The sequence below is a fragment of the Lepus europaeus genome, chromosome 1, assembly GCF_033115175.1.
Source record: "Lepus europaeus isolate LE1 chromosome 1, mLepTim1.pri, whole genome shotgun sequence".
Taxonomy (NCBI): Eukaryota; Metazoa; Chordata; class Mammalia; order Lagomorpha; family Leporidae; genus Lepus; species Lepus europaeus.
Window position 1 is genome coordinate 38,219,557 of NC_084827.1, and position 23,658 is coordinate 38,243,214.

General features: G+C 38.2%; 1 protein-coding gene across 4 annotated transcripts in view; it reads left to right on the forward strand.

The window, feature by feature from the left end:
* HGF (hepatocyte growth factor) overlaps positions 1-21,211 on the forward strand; it is a 77,370-nt gene extending 56,159 nt beyond the window's left edge. For all 4 annotated transcript variants that reach the window (XM_062209781.1, XM_062209611.1, XM_062209866.1 and 1 more), the window contains 8 exons: positions 1,470-1,603; positions 7,223-7,261; positions 8,473-8,569; positions 12,726-12,800; positions 13,600-13,746; positions 14,667-14,773; positions 14,903-15,048; positions 17,537-21,211. In XM_062209781.1, the coding sequence (XP_062065765.1) occupies positions 1,470-1,603; positions 7,223-7,261; positions 8,473-8,569; positions 12,726-12,800; positions 13,600-13,746; positions 14,667-14,773; positions 14,903-15,048; positions 17,537-17,713 (922 nt within the window). In that variant the 3' untranslated portion in view covers positions 17,714-21,211. The remainder of the gene's footprint in view (positions 1-1,469; positions 1,604-7,222; positions 7,262-8,472; positions 8,570-12,725; positions 12,801-13,599; positions 13,747-14,666; positions 14,774-14,902; positions 15,049-17,536) is intronic.
* The last annotated feature ends 2,447 nt before the right edge of the window (positions 21,212-23,658 follow it).

Below are 23,658 nucleotides of genomic sequence, written 5' to 3' on the forward strand. Positions count from 1 at the left end.
ACTTTTATATGTGTAGATACCTGGTTTATTGGTTTAGAAAAAAAACTATGTAAGCAAGAAGAAGAGCATGATGGTTTTACATGTTGACTCTGGAAGAGCCATGGGACCATGGGACTTTAGAATAGTTCACTAGGCTCTCTGATTTTCAGCATCCTCAAATGCAATAGAGAAAAATCTTAGAGCCTGTCTCAAAGGTTGGTCTGAGTTTGTATCTGTATAGAGTTGATGGTAGAATGTGGCACATAGTCAGGATTAGGTGTGTTTCCTGGTGTTACTGATCTAGAACATGAACCTGTGTCCAGAAAGATAGTCCTGATTTTCTTGGGTAGGCTTTTTCTGATTTGTTTAATTTGACACATCAAGAACCTCAAATGTGGTAGGTAGTAATAACACAAAACAAATTCAGCTAAACGTACAGTTTTAATGACTAGATCAGAATGTCCGTGTAAAATGTCTTCACTATGTTGAGGTCAATGTAAATATTGATGTTACGTGAATGGATGTGGTCTCATGAAATAGCTTACAGCACTTTTGCTTTTCTTTTGTAGTAAATTTAATTACGATGTAAACCAGAGCAGTTGAACTCTTACTCAATTATAGGTCAGAAAATCATATATGACTTCTGAGATTTCAAGACTTAATTATTTTGTTATCATATTGTTCTTTATTATCTCTTCCTTGTACTTTTTTGGAGCGATATTGCTAGTGACAAGTCATATATATCTGAAACATGAAAAAAATGCCTTTATAGTAGCTTGCATTTTCTATTTATTTTATGAATTTGGTCTTTGACATCTGCTTGCTCTCAATCTCTTTATTTTTACTTCTTTATTTCTTACTTCTATTATTTTTAAGCAGAAACAGAGTGACAAGATTTCTCATAATCCCATATATGCTAATTATGGATCCATAATTCTATACTCTCAAGTTAGAAAATGTGTTTCCAATGGTGGGTGTTGTGGTACAGCAGATAAATACGCTGTTTGGGACACTCACATCCCATATTGTAGTGCCAGTTGGAGTCCCAGCCCCTCCACTTCCTATCCAGCTTTCTGCTAACACACTTGGGAAGTGACAGCTGAAGTACTTGGGTCCCACACATGCACGTGAGAGACCAGGATGTCATTCCTGGCTCTTGACTTTGGCCTGGCCCAGCCCTGGCTGTTGCAGACATTGGGGAGTGAGCCAGTAGATAGAAGATCTCTCTTTCTCACTATTTCTACCTCTCTCTCTGTGTCACTCTGCCTTTCAAATAAATAAATAAATGCATCTGAAAGAAACAAAAAATGCTTCCAAATTATAACAGCAACAGAATAGATCTCAAACAAGATAACAAAAATTCACACTAAGTATAAGCCTGTGTTGTATCTACAAGGAAAGCAAACTGTGGGCGTTATGTCTTCCTGTACTAGTTGTTTCTCTTGGGTAGCATAAAAGCTACTGACGCGTAGAGTTTGCTGTTTCTGCAGCCACACCTTCTGGGAACCAGATGCTAGTAAGCTGAACAAGAATTACTGCCGGAATCCCGACGATGATGCCCACGGACCCTGGTGTTACACAGGGAATCCTCTTGTGCCTTGGGATTATTGTCCTCTTGCTCGTTGTAAGTACATGCAGTGTTGTTTTTCAGTTGGGATCTTTTAAATGTACTGCCTCTCCTCTAAAATGATAACTTAATCAGTGATGTAAATAATACAGGACATCTGGCGTCGATCCCAAATGAGAATGATCTCCAGAGAACAGCACAGACACACACACAGGCACACCACACACAGTCTGTCTCTCTTCTGTCTTCTAAACAAGAAGGAATTTTGCTGATATTTAAAAAAAAAAAATTCTCCTCTGAGAAGTATCCCATTTGGAATGTAGAAGTGATGAGTGGCCATGTTTCTGACACAGCCCGACTAGAAAGACCATTGCATACTCACAGCACCAGGACTAACTGTGACTAATAGCACCTGAATACAACACAGTTCGCAGCAAAGTCCTTAGTCTCTAAGAGACCCACGACCAGATGTGAAGGGGTGGTGCTCCCTCCTCTTCAGTAGTTAACCTTACAAGACTGGGGAGCCCGAAGATTTCCACCCACTTCTCTGAGTCCAAGATAACCTTATTAAAGGCATGCTAATGCATACAGTAAAAGATATATGTAAAACACAACCTATTTTCATATATATTATATAAAATTCATCTCTTATACTTTATACAAAAGAACTGTATATCAGTAAGACAAAGATGTGAGACTCAGGGGAAAAGTAAGTACAAGAAATGAGTCTTCAAAAAAATATAATCCTCAAAGACATTAAAATTTACTAGTAAGAAAAAAGAAATTAAAAAAGCAAATCATAAAATGATTCTTCATGCACATGAGTAACCAGGCTCTCTCAATCATATGGTATCTGGAATACAATGAAAATCCTTTCTGGAAGTCAGTTTGGGAATTGTATCCGAGGTGGTAAGAATGTTCAGAGCTTTTGACCTCTGCTGTCCTGATATTGAGTTGGTTAATTGGTTGTGTGGGAGGCCATGCTGTGCATGGGAGGACGTTGTTAGTGTCCCTGACCTCTGCCACTGGATGCCTGTGTCACCTCCCCTCCCCCAGCCACGACAACCAATCAGAAATGTTTCTGGGCATTATCAGTGTCTCTTGGAGAGCAAGCTGCCTCATCCGGGAATGTGGATGTGCATTAATACCTGTTGAGATGGAAGAATGCCTTCAATGTGCTATAAGTGCTTTTGTGACTTTGTAAGAGCCTTGTTTTAATACTGTGTTTCTTGTGAGACAAGCCAGTAGCAAGTACCTTGAGAATAGAGCATAATTCTTTATCATAAAAAGAGAAATGGAAATCCTAGCTATCCTGATTTGATGGTGACACTCTATATACATGCACTGAATTATCACTGTGCCTCATACATGTGGACAACTGCTATGGGTCAATTAAAAAGAACAAAAATAGGCCGGCGCTGCCGTGGCTCAACATGCTAATCCTCCGCCTTGGCGCCAGCACACCGGGTTTCTAGTCCCGGTCGGAGCGCCAGATTCTGTCCGGATTGCTCCTCTTCCAGTCCAGCTCTCTGCTGTGGCCCGGGAGTGCAGTGGAGGATGGCCCAAGTGCTTGGGCCCTGCACCCCATGGGAGACCAGGAGAAGCACCTGGCTCCTGGCTTCGGATCGGTGCGGTGCGCTGGCTGTGGCGGCCATTGGAGGGTGAACCAATGAAAGACCTTTCTCTCTGTCTCTCTCTCTCACTGTCCACTCTGCCTGTCAAAATAAATAAATAAATAAATAAAATAAAAGAACTAGGTGGCAGAAATGTTGGCTCTAAATAAGGAAATGCAAACACAATCTGTATTTTCCTTAATTTTTGTCATATTGAAGAGGTAATTTCTCTCACATAAAGTGGACAAGCTAGTCGTGTTTCATGAAATTGTAGCATTAAAAGGAAAACTTATTAAATAGGATGCTCATCAATATGCCCGTGATAAAACTTGGAACTGCTCATCTTATTTTCCTAACCTAATAGGTTAGGAAATTCTTTACAACAATACATAATTAAGCATAGATATTTGCAAAGAAATGGTATTTCCTATTATTATATTTTTGTTTCATGAGGTATGATCATACCTTTTAATTTAATTAATGTCTTAGTACTATCCTGTCACTTTTCCCATATTAGAGTTCGCATAGATTCCATTAGTGTACTGTCAGGAAAGATATCTTCCAAGTTTCATGCTAAAACCAACAAGCAGACTTCCTTCTCCAGGGAATGCTGTATGAAAACATTTTCAATAATTAAACCCTTATATTTTCTAAATTCTAGCTTCACCAAACTGATAATTTTTTGTAAAGTCTCTGTAATTGAATAGTCTAAACAAGGACGACCTCATAGAAGTCAAAAGTATAATGTTGATTTCCAAAATTTGGGGAAGAAAAGAGGGATGAAGAAAGGCTACTTAGCAGGTTCTAAGGGAAAGTCCTATAGGAGAAAGTTCTATTTCCACTGCACGGAAGATGGAAAATAGATAATGCTAATAGACTGCATGATTCTCCATTTAAAAAGGAAAACCTAGAAGGTAGGATTTCGAATATCTTCACCATAAGGAAATGTCAAATGTTTGCATAAATAGATATATTTATCCTGATTAGATATTATGCAATGTATACAAATATGAAACCATCACATGGAAACCTACAATGTGTGTAACTTTTATGTATCTATTAACTTTTTAAAAAGATTTTATTTATTTTATTTGAGAGGTAGATTTACAGAGAGTGAGAGGGAGAGACAGAGACAAAGGTCTTTCTTCCGTTGGTTCACTCTCCAATTGGCCGCAATGGCCAGAACTGCACTGATCTGAAGCCAGGAGCCAGGTGCTTCTTCCTGGTCTCCCACATGGGTGCAGGAGCCCTAGGACTTGGACCATCTTCTACTGTTCTCCCAGGACACAGCAGAGAGCTGGATTGGAAGAGGAGCAACCGAGACTAGAACCAGTGCCCATATGGGATGCTGGCGCTGCGGGTGGAGAATTAACTTACTATGCCATGGCGCTGACCCCTGTTAATGTTTTTTGAAAAACAAATTACAACCAAGGAGTGATAGAGACATACAGAATCCAAAATGAGGGCGGGCTTTGGCACAGCAATGGAGACCCTGCTTGGTACATCTGCATTCCATAACTGAGTGCCTGGGCTTGAGCTCCAACTCTACTTTTTATTCCATTAACACAAGCTGAGGACCAGCAGGTGATGGTCCAAGTACCTGAGTCCCTGGCACCAGTCTGAGAACCTGGATTGAGTTCCAAGCTCCTGGCTTCACCCTGGCCCAGTCCTGGCTGTTGCAAGGAAATGATCCAGTGGATGGAACACCTCTTTCTATCTGCCTGTCTCTGCCTCTCTCTGTCTCTGTCTCTCTGCCTTTTAAATAAGCAAAAATAAATATAAAGTAACTTTTAAAAGGAATATACAGTGGGCGAGGAAGAAAGAGATGTTGGTGATCTGGCTTCTGAACACATTGCTTTCTCTACATGATTTCTGATTTGTAAAAAAATCATAACAGCTCAATCTAGCATGTGGAGAGTTAAGAGTAAAAATGTCTGTAGATTCCCAGGATGCTGGGATTTGGTTTATAAACCTAAAGAAAACAGATTTTTAATTATGTAGAAGTCTTCCAACTAACATTTTTAAACTAAAAGTCAGGAATGTGGTGTTGAAAGACTTCAGGGTGTTGCTAGTATTTGATTAACTGCTATTACAGATAACTCATTTTTATTTCAATGTATAACAAACATTAATTTTAATAAATATTTTTACACTGTCATTTTTCCAACTAATATTTATAGCCAGGATTTATTTATGTTTTCTCCCTGGTGAAAGGCTACTAAAATTTATCTTTAGAAGATTTGAGTTCTTATTATTTATTTATCTGTGAAGACTGTATCAATCACTTTCACACTGTACTTTTCCCTTACAAGAGATTCTTCCATATTTTTCTAAAATATTTATATAGTGATATATGACATGTATTATCAAATATGCAAAAATAAAAATTAAGAGATGCCTATGTGTTTGTGTGTACATATGCATACTGCATTCTTAGTGTATCTTAGAAAAATTTAAAGTGTTAGCTATTGAGAATACAGCTTCAACTCAGACTCCCAAGTAAGAATTCCAGCCCAATAACTCTGTGTCTTGAGCAAGTTACTTAACCTACTTTTTTTTTTTAAGTTGCACAATAAAAATATCCACTTAGCTATTATGAACAGTGATGTTGCAATTAAGCAGTCAAAAACTTAACCCCTGTTTCTGTTTTCATTTATTTATGCATTTGAATTTTTGTTGACTGCTTTTTTCATTTATTCATGCATTTATAATTTTTGTTTAGTCCTATATCATGGACTATGTATACAAAAACACAAACACTGCTTCTTTTTTTAAAGACTTATTTATATATTTGTTTGAAAGACAGGGGGAGGCAGGGAAGGATATCCATGCATTGATTTACTCCCCAAAAGACCACAACATCCCGGTCTGGCCCAGGCCAAAGCCAGCAGTCAGAAACTTCATGCAGGTCTCCCATTGAGGAGCAGAGGCCCAAACATTTGGGCCATCTTCTGTTGCTTCCCAGGTGCATTAGCAGGGAGCTGGCTTGGAAGTGGAGCAGCCAGGACTCTAACCTTACCTGCTGATGTGGGATGCTGGCATTGCAAGCTGTGACTTAGTGTGCTGCACCACAACACCAGACTCAGACACTGTATCTTAACCTCAAATAGTTTATGGCTTGGAAGGGATACAATTACATGAACAATTACAAAGCAATGTAAAATATATAGGCATGGGAACATAGGTGTCTACTTGGGGAAAAGTATGACATTATAAAATTTTGAAATTGAATCCAAACCTTAAGAATATAGTAAATGAAACTATTTTAAGGTTTTCAGAAGAGCTCATGTTTGATTCTGATGCTATACGAACACACACACACACACACCTGTACTTTGCCATAAATAAAGCTTTTATCATTGACTTGTTTTCCTTCAAATTTCAGTTAAAGCAAGCCGTATTAGGATGACAAGCATTCTTCAGATCTGTGTCATGTGATAGAGATAGTGGGGAAACTTGCAGAAAGGAAATAAGAATAGAATGTGATAGTGAAGTAGAAAAGGCCTACAAAACAGCTTCTCAAAGTTTTGCTCAAAGTGCATAACAGAAAATGTCTGTCTTCCAGAGCGCAGCGATTTTGGAAGCATGTTCAGTTTCCATTATCCTCAATCATATAAAATAAAAGTGGTTTCTAGAAGAAAATTAAATGGGCCAACTGACAACAAAACCAAAATGGTCTCCCTGCATGAAAGATTGAAGCAAGCAATAATGAGCAGTGAAATGCCCACTAGGCATGATGTTGAGCATCTTGGAAGAACGGGGCAACTCCTTGCTGCTGACAGAGTGACTCAAACCACCAACAGCCATGAAACCACACACAGAGACTCCACTGTAACACAATAGGGCTCTCCTCAGATCACATAATAATAGCAGGCATGTTCCTGCAGTATTCTCCAGGGTGACACAAAATTACTAAAAATATGCTTTATCATTCAATAACACATCAAGAATATTTGTAAATTACCCAATTAATTGATCCTTGGATTTTTTTAGCATATCTTTTATTCTATAGCAGAAATACATGTAAATGAGTTATGTAATGTACATATATTTATTTTTACAGGTGAAGGTGATACTACCCCCACAATAGTGAATTTAGACCGTAAGTAATTTTAAAATCGGAATCTATGGGAATTGGAAAAGAGGTCATTATTTTCTTTGTAGAAAACTATCCATATTGACTTGTATCCTAAAAATGAGTTGAAGTATTTATTTTCACTTGAAAAAAATTTGATGTCTATGTGTAGGTTTAGTGGAGTTTCAAAAACCAGTGCATACTTAATATCAAAATGCAATTCTCTATCGGTAATCTACAAGTAGTTATATCTGCCTTTGGCTGTGAAAAGAGCCTTTGCATTGACTTTTAACTGGGAGAACTATACTGAGAGCTGAGCACCTTTAGCTACGCCATCCTTCCAATGAAATCAAGGAGCTGAAGTCAGAAAGAAGACTCCCAGCAGACTGGGGGGCTGTGGAGCGCCTTCACCCTGCTTCATCTTTGAAGCTCGTTGTACGCCTGCCAGTCTAGTAGGAAAAAAAAAAAATAACACACTCTAAGAGGTCCAGTTAATCCTCGATTTAAGAATCTTTGAGGAGTGGCTTGGTTTTGATCCTCACTTATTTCTTGGGTTGAAGGATGTTGCTCAAAGGTTTGGACTTAAAAGACCCCTGCTGTACTCCATGGGGCTGAGGGAGAAACGAAAGTCTCTTCTAGACCTGGGCAGAAGTAGAAGTAGGGTAAGGTGAGGGACATAGAAGCATTCTGGAAAATGTTTACTCCAAATAATTTTGTCTTGTGTCATTGGACACAATGACTTGGGCTTAATGGCTATGCTACTTGCATACAATTTCCATAAATCTAATATTAGTAACATATTCCACTATAAGTGTATTCTTCCTGTATAAATTCAGAAGTAAGAATATAGATCCCCTCCCTGGCTATTGATCCCTATTAACATTTGGAAGCAACCATTATGAATAATTTTCATTTTATGTTGAGAGTGTTGAGGGAGATACATTAACATGAGACCTGAGAATTTGTTCTCAGCACACGATGAGAAAAGCCACTGTCAGCATCACAGCATGCCTGCTGGCTCTGAGTTGATTAGTTTTCCTGTGTCACTCGCCAACCTAGATGAATGAGGATGGCAAGTGTGTGGCCTGATGTGGCACCGTGGTGACATAATGCCTACTCTTTCTCCAAAATGCTCTTCTGGAAGAGTTGTGCTAGTTTTGTTTGTCTAGCTGTCATTGCATTTAAGAAAAACTGAGATGCTGATAATTTCCAAATGTTTTGTTTGGTCCTGTTTTCAGATCCTGTAGTATCTTGTGCCAAAACAAAGCAATTGCGAGTTGTCAATGGGATTCCAACACGAACAAATGTGGGATGGATGGTTAGTTTGAAATACAGGTAACTATTTCCTTTTTAACTGTTCACAGAAACCCCATATGTATTGACATTGACCTTAATTCCAAGTGATGCTTTGGTTCTGACTCAGAAAAAGACAACTAGACAGAGAGCTATTATATACATTTAATATACATAGTTCTCATGTATATGTTAGTGATTTTTCAACCTAGGATATTATTACTTTATTTTTTAACATGTCTAGGTATAATCATATCAGAAATTTTGTATTTTTTAAATTTCTGACTTTTCCTTGTCATTCAAATGAAAAGCAGTCATTTTTAATTCCAAAGTATTTGTTATGAAGAGAATTCATTATCTGTAGTTGAATAGTGTTGATATTATTATAATCAATGTGAGAAACAGCACTGTTCTGGCTGCTCCTCTTCTAACCCAGCTCTCTGCTATGACCCGGGAAAGTGGTGGAGGATGGCCCAAGTGCTTAGGCCCCTGAGCGAGCTTCAGGGACCTGGAGGAAGCTCCTGGCTCCTGGCTCCTGGCTTCGGATCATCCAGCAGATGGAAGACCTTTCTCTCTGTCTCTTCCTCTCTCTGTAACTCTACCTCTCAAATAAATAAATAAAATATTTAAAATCAACAACAGAGCCACACTTAAAAATTAATGTGGATAAAATAAAGTATTTTTTTTAGATTTATTCATTTATTTGAAAGTCAGAGTTACACACAGAGAGGAGAGGCGGGTTGGGGGGAGGTCTTCCATCTGATAGTTCACTCCCCAGTTGGCTGCAACGACTGGAGCTGTGTAGATCCGAAGCCAGGAGCCAGGAGCTTCTTCTGGGTCTCCCATGTGGATGCAGGGGCCCAAGGACTTGGGCCTTCTTCTACTGCTTTCCCAGGCCATAGCAGAGAGCTGAATAGGAAGTGGAGCAGCTGGGTCTTGAACCGGAGCCCAAATGGGATGCCAGTGCTTCAGGCTAGCACTTTAACCCTCTGCGCCACAGTGCCGGCCCCAATAAAATATCCTTAACATGTCTATTTCTCAGTACTTCTAAAAAATTAGTGACAGGCGTGGACATTTGGCTCAGCAGGTAGGATGCAGGTGGGGATGCCTGTGTCCCTCTTCTGGACCCTGCTCCTTCTCATGCATCCAGCTTCCTGATAATGTAGACCCTGAGAGGCAGGGGTGATGGCTCCGGTGTGAGGCCTGTATGAGCCACCTGGATTGACTTTCTGGCTTTGGCCTGGGCCCATTCCTGACCACTGTGAGCATTTGGGGGAAGGAACTAGTGGATTGGAGCTCTCCCTGCCCTTCGTTCTCCCCCTTTGTGTCTCTCTGTCTCTCAAATGCATAATTTAAGAAGAGAATCAGTAGCAGGTTCTATTTAAAATCACTTTGAAAGTTACATTGTCAGTAAAAAATTAATCTAGGTAATTATAAGAATTAGACCCACACAATACCAGTTAAAATCTGACCTTGTAACTTTCCATCTGCTGTGTATATTAGTCTATAAGGTGATCAGAATGCCAAAATCTCTTTCCATATAATATACATAATGTACATATGTCAGAACCTCTTCATGCAGCTACCAAATGCACCTGGATTCTGGGTGCTGTTGTTCCCACTACACATTGTGGTTTTTCTTGCTCTACATTTTGTACCTAAAATTCCCTCATTTTTCAAAACCCCAATATTTATTTTTACTTACTTATTTAAATCTCCATTTTAAAAGGTATTTATTTATTTGAGAGGTAGAGGGACACCCACACAGACAGAGATGCAGAGAACACCTAACCACTGATTCACTTGCCAAATTCCCACAGCAGCCTGGACTTGGCCAGGCTGAAGTCAGGAGTTGGGAACCCAGTCTCCCAGGTGGGTGGCAGGTGCACTACGTCGGCCATTACCAGCTGTCACCCAAGCTGTGCATTAGGAGAAAGCTGGAATCAGGAGCTTTCCATCTAAAATAGGATGCAGGTGTCCCAGTCTGGCGTCATAACTGGCAGGCCAAATGTCCACTCCAGTTTGTGTATTCCCTCTTTTAGTAAACCCTTCTTATTCCTTCGCCCCTAGCGACTAAGTCTCAATGATACCAAAATCGGATAGTAACAACTTGAAACTGAATTGCTTTTGTTAATTAGCCAATTCTTATTAAATATGGAGTTTATATCCTTTGATACATATGAATTTGGATCACCCCAATATTGTAGGAGGTAGCCTCTTTTCATACATTTTTCTCAGGAAATAATTCATCAGATTTTATAAATACTTATCTGATGATTGTAGTGTAGCTGTCCTATGAATGTTGTACTGGAATAGAATTGTGAAGCAAACTAGAATAGTAAACCCGATTGTATAGTAAAGAGTAAATATTTATTAAATATTTTTAAATATTAGGAATGTTTAATTTTCTTTATTATAGAGAATGTACTTTATTACATAAATTTAATGAAGTTGATAGAAATTTAATTTTCTTTACTATAGAAAATGTCCTAACAATCCATATCTGTGAGTTAGTCTTTCCTATCCCTTAACTTATTTGGGAGGCAAAGACACACATACACACACACATACACACACACACGGGTCTAGAGAAAGACAAATAGAGAGAGTTCATATCTGCTGGTTCTCTTCCTAAAGCTCACAACAGCTGGGGTGCTGAAGCCAGGAATCAGGCACCCATTCCAAGTCTCCCAAGTGGGTGGCAGGGGCCCACGTGCTTGGGCCATCCTCCTACCTCCCAAGATGTGCTTTGTCAGGAAGCTAGAGTCAGGAGTTGGAGCTGGGTAGGACCCAAGCACTAAGATATGGGAGCTGGCATGCCACCTGGTAGGCCAAATGCCTGCCTGAACCTGTAGCTCTCCAGCACATCTGTTTAGCAGTAGAGGAATCAGTAAGGATATTTCTTTGGAGGACCCCCTCCCTAAGGAAGCAGGGAGCCCCTTTTTCAACCCGATCAGAGTGCTGTAAACCTCAATGTTGTTTTCTTTAAAACCCAAGTCCTTAACAACAACAGCTGTTTAGTTATTCTTCCAAAACACATCCTGGGAGGAAAGGAAACTATAACTCGATATATACGCTTATCCTCCTGTGTGGCGAAGGTCATAAATAACTATGGTCTCAGTCTGGGAACCTTCTACTCGTACCCTCTGAGCGCTGAACAGCTGTATTCACTGGAAATGGAAATTGTGAAAATGTGTCCTTTCTCCACATCTCTGCCAAAAAAGCATGGATTCACAGATTTTAGGTATCAGCAAATATGTGTACAAGACTGCTCATTTTCTACAAACATTATATGAAATCGCCCTTGATAATTTGTTTTCATTTATAAATGAAACATTATATTACTGGCCCTACACTGAACAAAGACATTTATTAAACTCAGTTATATTTTAACATTGAAATTAAATAGTAGGGAAAGAACAGTTTAGAAATAATATAACATGTAGCTATCACTGGATGGTTTCCATCAGAACTTGAATTTGCATTTCTCATAGCCAAACTCTAATAAAAGTTTAGATTACTATAGTTTTCATTCTATTTTTCCTAGATCTGCAGCATATGCTTTCTCTCACAAAGAGAGATGCACATGTGCATCCAGAATAGGTACTGGTGTGTGTAAAATTGAGTCTTTCAAATCACACAGAAGCAAAATTGCATAAAATCATAATCACATCATGTAAAAAAGTATTTGCTAGGCAGGCGCCACGGCTCACTAGGATAATCCTCTGCCTGCGGCGCTGGCACCCCGGGTTCTAGTCCTGGTCGGGGCGCCAGATTCTGTCCCGGTTACTCCTCTTCCAGTCCAGCTCTCTGCTGTGGCCTGGGGAAGGCAGTGGAGGATGGCCCAAGTGCTTGGGCCATGCACCCGCATGGGAGACCAGGAGGAAGCACCTGGTTCCTGGTTGCGGATCGGCACAGCACCAGCCGTAGTGGCCATTTGGGGATTGAACCAATGGAAGGAAGACCTTTCTCTCTTGTCTCTCTCACACTAACTCTGCCTGTCGAAAGAAAAAAAAAAAGTATTTGCTGCGATCACCAATTACTACCTTTCAGATAAAACGGCCCCTCAATTGGGTTAATATCTTCGTTTTCCTCTCTGAATTATTTGTTTCCAATAAACAGTCACAGGTTTTTGCATTAATTGGCAGACACTCTTTCTGCCCAGATGTCACTCGTTTCTCTTTCCTCTTTCCCATAGAAATAAACATATCTGCGGAGGATCATTGATAAAGGAAAGCTGGGTTCTTACAGCAAGACAATGTTTCCCTTCTCGGTAAAGTGATTTTGAAATCGGTACTTGTTTGGGGCACTTAATGATTAAGCTTAGAATGTGTGTTCATTTTATAGAGATTCACCAGCATGGGGATGGATGCATTAATGTCTTTTTGAAATTGAGCTTCTAAGTCTTGGACTTCACTGGTATTTTTGTCCTTGGTAGGCTTCAGCTCAGTTCTTTTCATGATCAGCATTACTGTCGCTTGGGGAAAATTTTTGCTTTGAATTATGTAATAATCTGTACCCCCGCCTCCCGCTGGATAGAAAGTCTTCTTTGGAATGATCAACAGTCCTCTCTTAGTTCTAGCTTTTCATTTCTAAAGTACAGCCAACCCACAAAAATCAGCCTAACAAAGATAAGGACAGGGCTTGTATAAGCTTCCTGATTCTCATCAAGGTTACTTTGGTTTTGTTTGTGTAAAACTTCCACCTTTATGAATAAAGCAAATATATACATCACACAGATAGCTCAACAGGTGCACAACAATTATAAATTGTAAATCATGCAACGGGCTCTACCTGAGCATGTTTCACAAGTGACTTACCATCTAGGGAGTACAATCAAAGCTTTTTAAATAGCCCTTTAGGACTTTCAGAACTTGAAATCTCTTTCTGCTTAGATATGCTTGTAGGATTCAGGCTCTCCCATAGCTAACGTGCTGCTCTTTACTTGCACTTTAAGTAAAATTTAAATGGAAGCTGTTTAGCTGCCCTTGTAAGCAAATATAATTAAGCATATAAGTGAGTAGCATTAGCCAGTTTGTAATTGTATTTTCACATTTTAATATTTTGCCCAGAAATAAAGACTTAAAGGATTACGAAGCGTGGCTGGGGATTCACGATGTCCATGGAAGAGGCGATGAGAAGCGCAAGCAGGTGCTGAACGTCTCGCAGCTGGTGTACGGGCCCGAAGGGTCTGATCTGGTTTTACTGAAGCTTGCGAGGTTGGTTCCTGCAGCGCAATTTACAGACTCAATGTAGACTGGACTTGTTAAAGTGTTTTCTTCCCTACATGACAACTCTTTCCTGCTTGTGTAGATCTATTGTGAAAGCACACGTCATAGCTCATGTGTACACACGTCATGTATACACACCCATGGCATGTATGAACACACATATGTATATATGTGTATACAGATATAGACAAGAGAAGTTGCACTGACAACATTTTCAAATCTGATTAAATAAAGTTGGACCAACACTGATCAACCTACTTAAAACTGAAACTTCAGGAGTAGTATGTGATGACTTTAAAATGTAAAATACTGGCGGCGCCGCGGCTCACTAGGCTAATCCTCCGCCTTGCGGCGCCGGCACACCGGGTTCTAGTCCCGGTCGGGGCACTGGTCCTGTCCCGGTTGCCCCTCTTCCAGGCCAGCTCTCTGCTGTGGCCCGGGAGTGCAGTGGAGGATGGCCCAAGTGCTTGGGCCCTGCACCCCATGGGAGACCAGGAGAAGCACCTGGCTCCTGCCATCGGATCAGCGCAGTGTGCCGGCTGCAGCGCGCCGGCTGTGGCGGCCATTGGAGGGTGAACCAATGGCAAAGGAAGACCTTTCTCTCTGTCTCTCTCTCACTGTACACTCTGCCTGTCAAAAAAAAATGTAAAATACTGATTTTTTTAAAAAAATACAGTGACCACTTATTCTTAAATATTACCAAATAAATGACTCATTTCTCTGCTACCTGCTCTGGATTTCTTCCTTTTTTATTTTTCTAGAGAGATTTCTTTTTATTTTTCTCTGCTTTTATTCTAGGAGTAAGACTTCATTCTCTCTAAATATGTGAAATATGAGCACTATATTTTAAATGCTAATTTTCCTTGAGTCCACTTGAGGGTTCTGAATGTCATATCTTCTCTTTTCAGACCCGCTGTCCTGGATGATTTTGTTAGCACGATCGACTTACCAAATTATGGATGCATCATTCCTGAAAAGACTGCTTGCAGTGTTTATGGCTGGGGCTACACCGGATGTAAGCTAGTTTTTAAGACGTGAGGGAATATCACATTTATTTTTTATGGGAAATCAATGTGTATTTGCTTCCTATTTTATCCTCTTCATTGTATGCTCGTTAGACTTACCTTTTTTTGCACCAATCTAGTGATCAACTCTGACGGTCTATTACGAGTTGCACATCTCTATATTATGGGGAATGAGAAATGCAGTCAGCACCATCAAGGAAAAGTGACTCTGAAGGAATCTGAAATATGTGCTGGGGCAGAGAAGATTGGATCAGGACCTTGTGAGGTAAGAAGGACGTTCTTCACTCAACAGCCTATGTTGTTCCTCGTATTTTGCATTTTTCTGTTTATTTTTCCCAAGTCAAAATAAATGTACATCCAACTTTCCTAGGAGTTGAATTGCAAAAAAATAACAGCAATGATAATAACCTTCTCTTAACCTTATGATTTTCTTTTAACTAATTAATGAGATAACCCATGTGTCATTTGCAGCAAACTGATGACTTCTGTCTCTCTGAAGAACATTAACCAAATACAGCCAGAACCCTGAGGGAAAGCTGCTGAAGTTAGAAGTATCCAACTCAGTTTTACATAATAGCTTGCATTTCTGTTATGTTGTCCTCAATTTACCTGATTTTACCCAAATTCTCTCTAAATGATCCCGATTAATGATATTATGAAGAGATACACGCCTGGCTTTAACCTTTCTGGAGTGTTTTTGGTTCAGCTGGCATGTGTGGAAGTGTCCAAACAAATTCTATTTAGGAAAAAGACCTAATGGTCAAAGTTTGTGACTTTAAGAGCTTGGACATTTTCCTTTGTTAGGCAATGGTTCTGTCAACTTGGCTGTGTGCCTACCCCGATTGTACATGGACAAGCTGTTAAATGGTTATTTTTGGTGCATTTGAGATGTGAGAGACATAGTTTTCAGGCCTTGGAGCTGGGACTGTGGGATACAAGTGGAGCAAAGCATGAAATGAGTTGAATAAAAAGGCAATGTCCTTTGATAGGTATGGAAATGCACGACTCATGTGTGGAACGTAAATATGTTAAAGTGCACGTGTTATACACCTTGCTCTGAGATTTTATTCCTGAGGAGAAAACACTGAATTACGGTTTCAAGAACTGCTTTAAAGTGATATGGTTAGAAACAGATCTTGTGCTTATAAACATTTTCAAATTTGGTGTACTTCTGGCAAAATGAGTTTGAGTGTGAAGTTCTACCATGAGAAAAATAAATACACTTTATAAAAAAGAGAGAGAGAGAGAGAGAGAGAGAGAGAGAGAAATCTAACAGCTCCCATGAGCAAGATGTCTCAAGCTAGACAGAATCTCATCAGATCTACTTGTCCTGGCCTCACTGCCAGTATGAAAAGCAACTTGACAGTCTCTTCTCAGAAGCAGCTTTTGCTGTGGGTTATTATCTATACACTTTGAGTTTCCTCACTTCATATATTTGTGATATTTTTCCTTATCGATGGGACTCGAGTTCAATGTGTTTTGTCACTTCTCAAAAAATACACGTTTCCTCCAGAGCTTTTTTCTGGTATCTATCTCTGCCGCTGCAAACGAGGCATTGAAAATGAAATCCTCCCAAATGCTGGCGCAGTAACAATGGCATCGTGTTTAGTGGAAGTCTCCAAGGTGAACTGCTTGGAAGAGCTCTGCTCTGTGATCACAAGTTCATTTGTTTAGCACCTCCAGTGGCATGGTTTATAGAGAGGCTGTTAGGATGAACATCTCCCCTTACTGTTTGATGCTCTATTTCACCTCCTCCTTGACTTCTCCCATCCTAGAGTGTTGGCAGCTCTTTACTTTCCACTTGCACCCCAGAGCAAAAGTCTTGCCATGGTGTGGTTTTTGTCTCACTACATCTCTGTTGGGGAGAAATTAAAATAGCCAAAAGCATTCTTTTTTCATAGAAGGAAGCCAAAAGTGGTTGTTGCATACTGAGGAAACTGCATGCTATATGAAAGAGATACAGTACAGTTGTAAAGGTTGTGTATAAAAATATGTGTAGCCATATATATATAATATATATATATATATAACTATATGCAAATACACATGAAAAGACACAGACACACATGAATCAGTCAACCTATCTATTCTTTCTATCTGGCGGGACAATAGCGTTACCATACAAGGGAAATAGCAGGAAATCAGGCTTTGTTCCAGAAAGAAAGTATAGTTTTTATCCTCCAGAAGTTAGTGAGTATATTAACTACTATCTCCAACAGTTAAGTGGAGAAACATTCCTTGGCCAGAAAAACAATTCTAAATAATAAATAAAATTATTTTATCAACCACACTTTTTTTTCTATTTAGCTTGTTATGATCATGCAAATTTTCTACAATTGACATATTTTGAACATCAGAAGATCAAAATAAATATAAAAGCTACCTGTACATATGAAAATTAGTATTCATCAAATTAAAACCTTCAAAAAATATAAAAGCTATTGTATTTAAAAGGTCTCAATGGTTATGTGTCAGTTTTTATCCAGCAAAAGGATGAGAATATTTTTGGAAAAGGCAAGTAATTCTTAAGTGAATACGGCACTTTGAACTTTCTACTTATCTTAGTCTTATTTGACAAATTTAGTGTACAACCAAAGACTAGTACACTAGTTGGTCTTCCCATCTCAGCAGTAGTTACTCCCATTTAGTGTCTATTTACCTTTGAAATGCAAATCAATGTAGGATAAAGTTACAGAGTCCTTATTTTTGTTTCGGAAATAATTCTTTATTGTTATTGCTTGCCTTCCACCTAGGGGGATTATGGTGGCCCACTTGTTTGTGAACAACATAAAATGAGAATGGTGCTTGGAGTCATCGTTCCTGGTCGTGGATGTGCCATTCCAAATCGTCCTGGTATCTTCGTCCGAGTGGCATATTATGCAAAGTGGATACACAAAATTATATTAACGTATAAGGTGCCACAGCCATAACTGAAGTAAGCAAGCCTGAAGCGTCCATCGATACAGCTTTCTTTCACATGAGGATGTCAGAGTACGTGGAATTAAAGTGTCACTCACAACAACCCTGAGACAACTACTTGAGTGTCATGTTTGTTGAGATACTCATTAATATATATGGGTGTTTTTGTTGTTTTGTTTGTCAGTGTTATTTTGTAAATGTTGAAGTGAGTTAAGGTACATGCAGTAACATATCTCCTGAAGATACTTGAATGGAATAAAAAAGCAAAGGTATAATTTTTGGATGGTAAAAGATTTAATGGAAAAGATCAATCAATCTCTCTATGCTGCTTTCCAAGGTTAGTTTCTTAATAATGAATACCTGAAAGTTACAGATTATTTTAACCTCACCAAAACCATCAATACCTTGTGTCCTTAAATTTTAACTCAATGTTAAATTACCTTTCATATGCCATCTGTTATAGTTCATTTATTTCTCCCCATCACATATACTGCAATTCTGATATACAGGCACATGTTTCCAAGAACACATATGCAAGTACCCATGTGCACACACTACAAACAAATCATGGTTTATCTTATGTAATCTCAAAATATTCTGGATTTTTTTTTAGATTTTTTTTTTTTTTAGAAAAAAAAAAAAAACATTTCCAAAGACCAGTAGAAATGTTAAGGAAAGGTGTCAGGTATAAGTGACGATTTCGTTATCTGGATCTAACCTGCACTTGATCTTGATCCCCCGCCCCCCAGCCCCAGTTGACATTTAAAGTGTTACAGAGTGGCCCTGAATCTAGTTGTCTGAGTATCTGCTATACCAAGTATTTTATACAGTCTCTTCTTAAAATATTTGTATCTGTAATATTTCTTTCCTCCAGATTTAGGGCCAATTTTTTATGCAAAGTATTTGTAGATCTGTTTTCCTAAAGCATTTCTTAAGTTCTTAGACATGTATCTAACTGAAGAAGATTGAAAATGGGTTGAGTCATTAAAAATGTATTTAAATAGGTTCATTCCTTGCTGCTGTTAATTGGCTTCTAGCTCACTATCTTTAAATTTTAAGAATTATTTAAGAGGAAAATTTCTGTGTCTCTACGGTTTTGTAAATAGCTTTCATGAAATCATGCATTAAACAATATCTTGGAGAAAAAAATGAGAATATTTTTTCAAACTGGTAGTCTTTGAGCCTAATAGAACTTTATTCAAGTCAATGAAAAAAAATTAAGAGGGAAAGAATGGAACTAGTTTATCCAAATTCTATTCAAATTTTTCTTAAAGTTTTAATCTGCTAAACCAAGTATTTTTTCAAGATATCCCCATTCCTTAATCCATTTTACATAGCTCTTTCCTGATGCCATCGGAGACACTCTTGTAAGCTGTTTTTTTTGTACAATGACAGCCATATTGTCATATTCATTATTGTATTTGCTATGATGGGCTGAAGATCATGTACTTGTGGAGAAATGGGATAACAATGACTTCTAGGATAGGTCTGAATTTTCCGAAGATCTTCCTTTACAGAACATCTTTAAAAATCATAATTGGAATGCTGTGCGTCCAGCACTCTAATTTCTCTGCTTTGATCCTCTTGAGTGCTCTTTATCAAGGCCAAGGATCCAGATAGCGTCCCAAGAGCATTCTCTGCTCAATCTTGAGTAAAGTGTTTTTAAGTTTACTGAAGAGCTGAGTTTACAGAGTATAGATAGAGCTTATACAAATTGTGCCTTTTTTTTCTTTTGGTGACAAAATACTCATATTAAGAAGCAAGAAATAGAAGCAAGGGGATAGCAAATTTGTTGCCAGTTTACATCATTTTATCTGATCGTATTTCTCTTTCCCTTAGATAATACACCATATTAGTAAAAATACAGAAATATCAAAGGCACATTGTCAAAACATTGAAATATGCTCATCTAAATATGTTCATGTTCATATAAGTCATCCTTTTCCTTTCCTCTTGCTGAACTTGGCCAAGTTGTATTGATTAAGTCACATATATCAATTATATTTGTAAAACTATTATAAAAATTGCAATAACCTTAAATACTCATAGTTTCAAATATTTCTTTGTGTTTTTCTCTATATTTCCATGGAAAGAGAGATAGGGATGTCCTAAATATAAGGTGCAGCTAACTTTTCAGACCTTTTAATTCAGTATTTTCTACTTTTATTAATGAGTGAAAATACCAGTATCAGTAAATCACCAAACATGGTATACACAGTAATTTTTTTGGGTTTCCTTTATAACAGAGGGAACTGGGGGCAATTGACAACAAAAGCCAGGTGAGCAAGATGCAGGTTATGTTAGGTGGTGGCCCAGGGTACACTCATGTCACTGTTCTCTGGTGCAAGATACTAATTATTGGGTCTTTTCTGGATAAAGTTCAAAAAATAAAAATGTCCAATTCACCCAAAAAGCTATTTTATTTTGTGGCATCACCATAAAGGACCCTTTAAATGAGAAGTTCTCAGTGCTGTGTTTGGTTTCGGCTGTTGAAATAACGGTTATATGCTGTTATAATTGTAGACATTTTCTTATGTCTACCGAGAATAGAAATGTAAAATTAAAATATTTGTCATACTGCCTCTGCCGTGCAGAAGGGATGATAATCCTTTTGTATATTTCCTTAATTTTATTGTAAAATGTGTAATGACTTTTACCTGTTTGCTGTGGGCAGGTCCTCAGTAAAAGGGTTTACATTGAGTCCATCTCTAGTATTAACAGGCTCTTGCTTGCTACCCAAGTGTTTCAAACTGTGGGACCCGTGAGACACTGGATGGCAAGGAAAATAACAGCAATGGCATGTGATAGCAAAACTGTATTTCATTTATTCCTGTGAATATTTCTTGTTGGTACCAATGGTACTGTACAAAGTGAATGTTATAGCCACAACATTCTCTCTAAAAGAACACTGTCAAGAAGTGGGAAATTGCTGTCAGGCACTTTCTGCTTGTTTCTGAGCGTTGTATTCTTTAAAAACTCATGTTCACAATATAGATATCAAGAGGAAAATGATTTTAATAAACTCTTATAGTAAAGAGCCTTAAATTGATTTACTAAGGTTAGAAAAAATAATGACTCTCAAGGGACTACTCATTTGGAAAGTACATTTAATCTGAGTAGAAATACAGTTTGTTTTTTAAACACATAGTTTTAAAAAATTTTCTTTTCAAGAAAAAGTCCAAAAAAGAAGCTATTTTTTGATGTTCAAATGAGTTCAGAACCAAGAATTTACTAGTACAAAAAAAAAAAAAGATAATTCTTTGGACCTTATAAATCTTGACAGTGTAACTCTTAAGTAGGTTCATTTCCATTTGCACAGACAGTTTCTGTCTTTAGGAAACTGAAAATGGAATACTGTGGATGTTATGACTGTTTGTTTTGTGTGTAAATAGGAAATTGATAAGCTGCCTATTGAGTGGTATAGCTGGATGCTTACCCAACAAAGAGAACACTGTGGTTATGACTTGTATTATAAAGTTTCTGTAGTTAATAAAGTTGTTATTTTTATAACCATGATTATATTATTATTCTTAATAATAATAAAATATTTTATCAAAATGTTTCCTTTCTCCTATAATTATATACATACATATATTAGTATCTGTCCTAGAACTTTAATGCAGAAAACAACATTGATTTCATTGACAAAAATTTCCTATAGAACTAAGGCAAAAGTTATTTTATTCCAACTTCTTTTTCTTTAACTTTTATTTAATGAATATAAATTTCCAAAGTACAGCTTATGGATTACAATGGCTCCCCCCCACAACTTCCCTCCCACCTGCAACCCTCCCCTCTCCCGCTCCCTCTCCCCTTCCATTCACATCAAGATTCATTTTCAATTCTCTTTATATGCAGAAGATCAGTTTAGCACATATCAAGCAAAGATTTCAACAGTTTGCCCCAACATAGCAACACAAAGTGAAAAAACACTGTTGGAGTACTAGTTATAGCATTAAATAACAGTGTACAGCACATTAAAGACAGAGATCCCACATGATATATTTTTTTTTAAATTAATTAATTTTCTATGCAATTTCCAATTTAACACCAGGTTTTTTTTTTTTCATTTTCAATTATCTTTATATACAGAAGATCGATTCAGTATATACTAAGTAAAGATTTCATCAGTTTGCACCCACACAGAAACACAAAGTGTAAAAATACTATTTTAGTACTAGTTATAGCATCACTTCACATTGGACAACACATTAAGGACAGATCCCACATGAGACATAAGTATTCCAACTTCTATCCATGGCAATGTTAGTGATCTTTAGTAAACCATCACTCTCTATGCACTTCCATTCCTCCACTTTGAAGTATGATTGTTTATTATTTCTTTTTTTTAAAAAAAATGTTTTATTTATTTGAAAGGCAGAGCATCAGAGAGAGTGGAAGAGACAGAGAGAGGTCTTCTATCTGCTGATTCATTCTCCAAATTGCTGCAACATGTGGGGTTGGGCCAGGTGAAAGCTAGGAGTGAGGAGCTCATCTGGGTCTCCTATGTGGATGGCAGGATCCCCAAGATTTGCACCATCTTCTATGGCCTTCTCAAACACATTAGCATAGCTAGTTCCATAGCTGGGACTCGAACTGGCAATCTGAAATGGGATGCTGGTGTTGGAAGCAGTAGTTTAACCTTCTGTGCCACAACACTGGCCCTCATTCAGTCATTTTTATATTTGCAATAATAGTAATATGCTGTATTTGCCAATATATACAAAATATTGTCATGGATGACAATCAAATTTCATTTCTCACCTCACAGTATACTACACAGGCAACTGGGGTACATCTTCATAACAGTCATTAAATAAGGAATAAATATGAATCAAGCAGGTTAAGTTAATTCAAATTAGAAGAACAAATCATTAATGATCTGATCAAAGAGAGCTGTATAATAGCACTGATTGTTTCAAATGACATTATATTACTCCCCCCACCCTACCCCCACAAGTGTTACTCTAGTAATTGTTCTGGCATGAATACTAATCTCAAATGATGAGTAATGTATCTAATCCTGTACCTTATGTTAAGATATTTGATTTTAAAAAAAGATTTATTTATTTATTTGAAAGAGTTACACAGGGAGAGAAGGAGAGTCAGGGAGAGAGAGAGAGGTCTTCCATCTGCTGGTTCACTCCCTAGTTGGCTGCAACAGCCAGAGCTGCATCGATTCGAAGCCAGGAGCCAGGAGCTTCTGGGTCTCCACGTGGGTGCAGGGACCCAAGGACTTCTACTTCTACTGCTTCTACTTCAACTTCTACTGCTTTCCCAGGCCACAGCAGAGAGCTGGATCAGAAGTGGAGCAGCTGGGACTCGAACTGGTGCCCATATGGAATACCAGCACTGGAGGCAACGGCCTTACCTGCTACACCACAGTGCCGGCCCCAAGTATTTGATTTATGAATTATTTTTTTTAAATCCTAACTTGGAAAAGAGACAGAAACAGACAGACATGGAGAGATCTTACATCCAGTGACTCATTCCCAACTAGTCACAACCACCAGGGCAGGACCAAATCAAAGCCAGAAACTCAGAGCACAATCACCATCTTCTATGTGGGAGGCAGTGACCCAATTACTTGAACCATCATTGGCTGCCTCCCAGGGTGCATATTAGCAGGACGCTGGAATTGAAAGTGGGACAGAACCCAGGCACTTCAATACGAGATGAGAGAATCCCAAGCAGTATGTTAAACCCTGCACCAAACACCTGCCCTTTCTATTGATTCTGATTAAAGTAGAATATATGCACTTCTTCATTCATGACGCCAGTGAGAATATATTAAATATTATAGTGTTGATTCTTTTAAATTTGTATTTTCCCCTCTATTTTCTAGAACTCCATTGCATTCTAAATTTAATTAACTTAATTTATGTATTAATTCATTTAATTTGATTAATTTGTTTAATTTAATTCTAATAGAACTCCCTTTATATTCTGCTCTTCT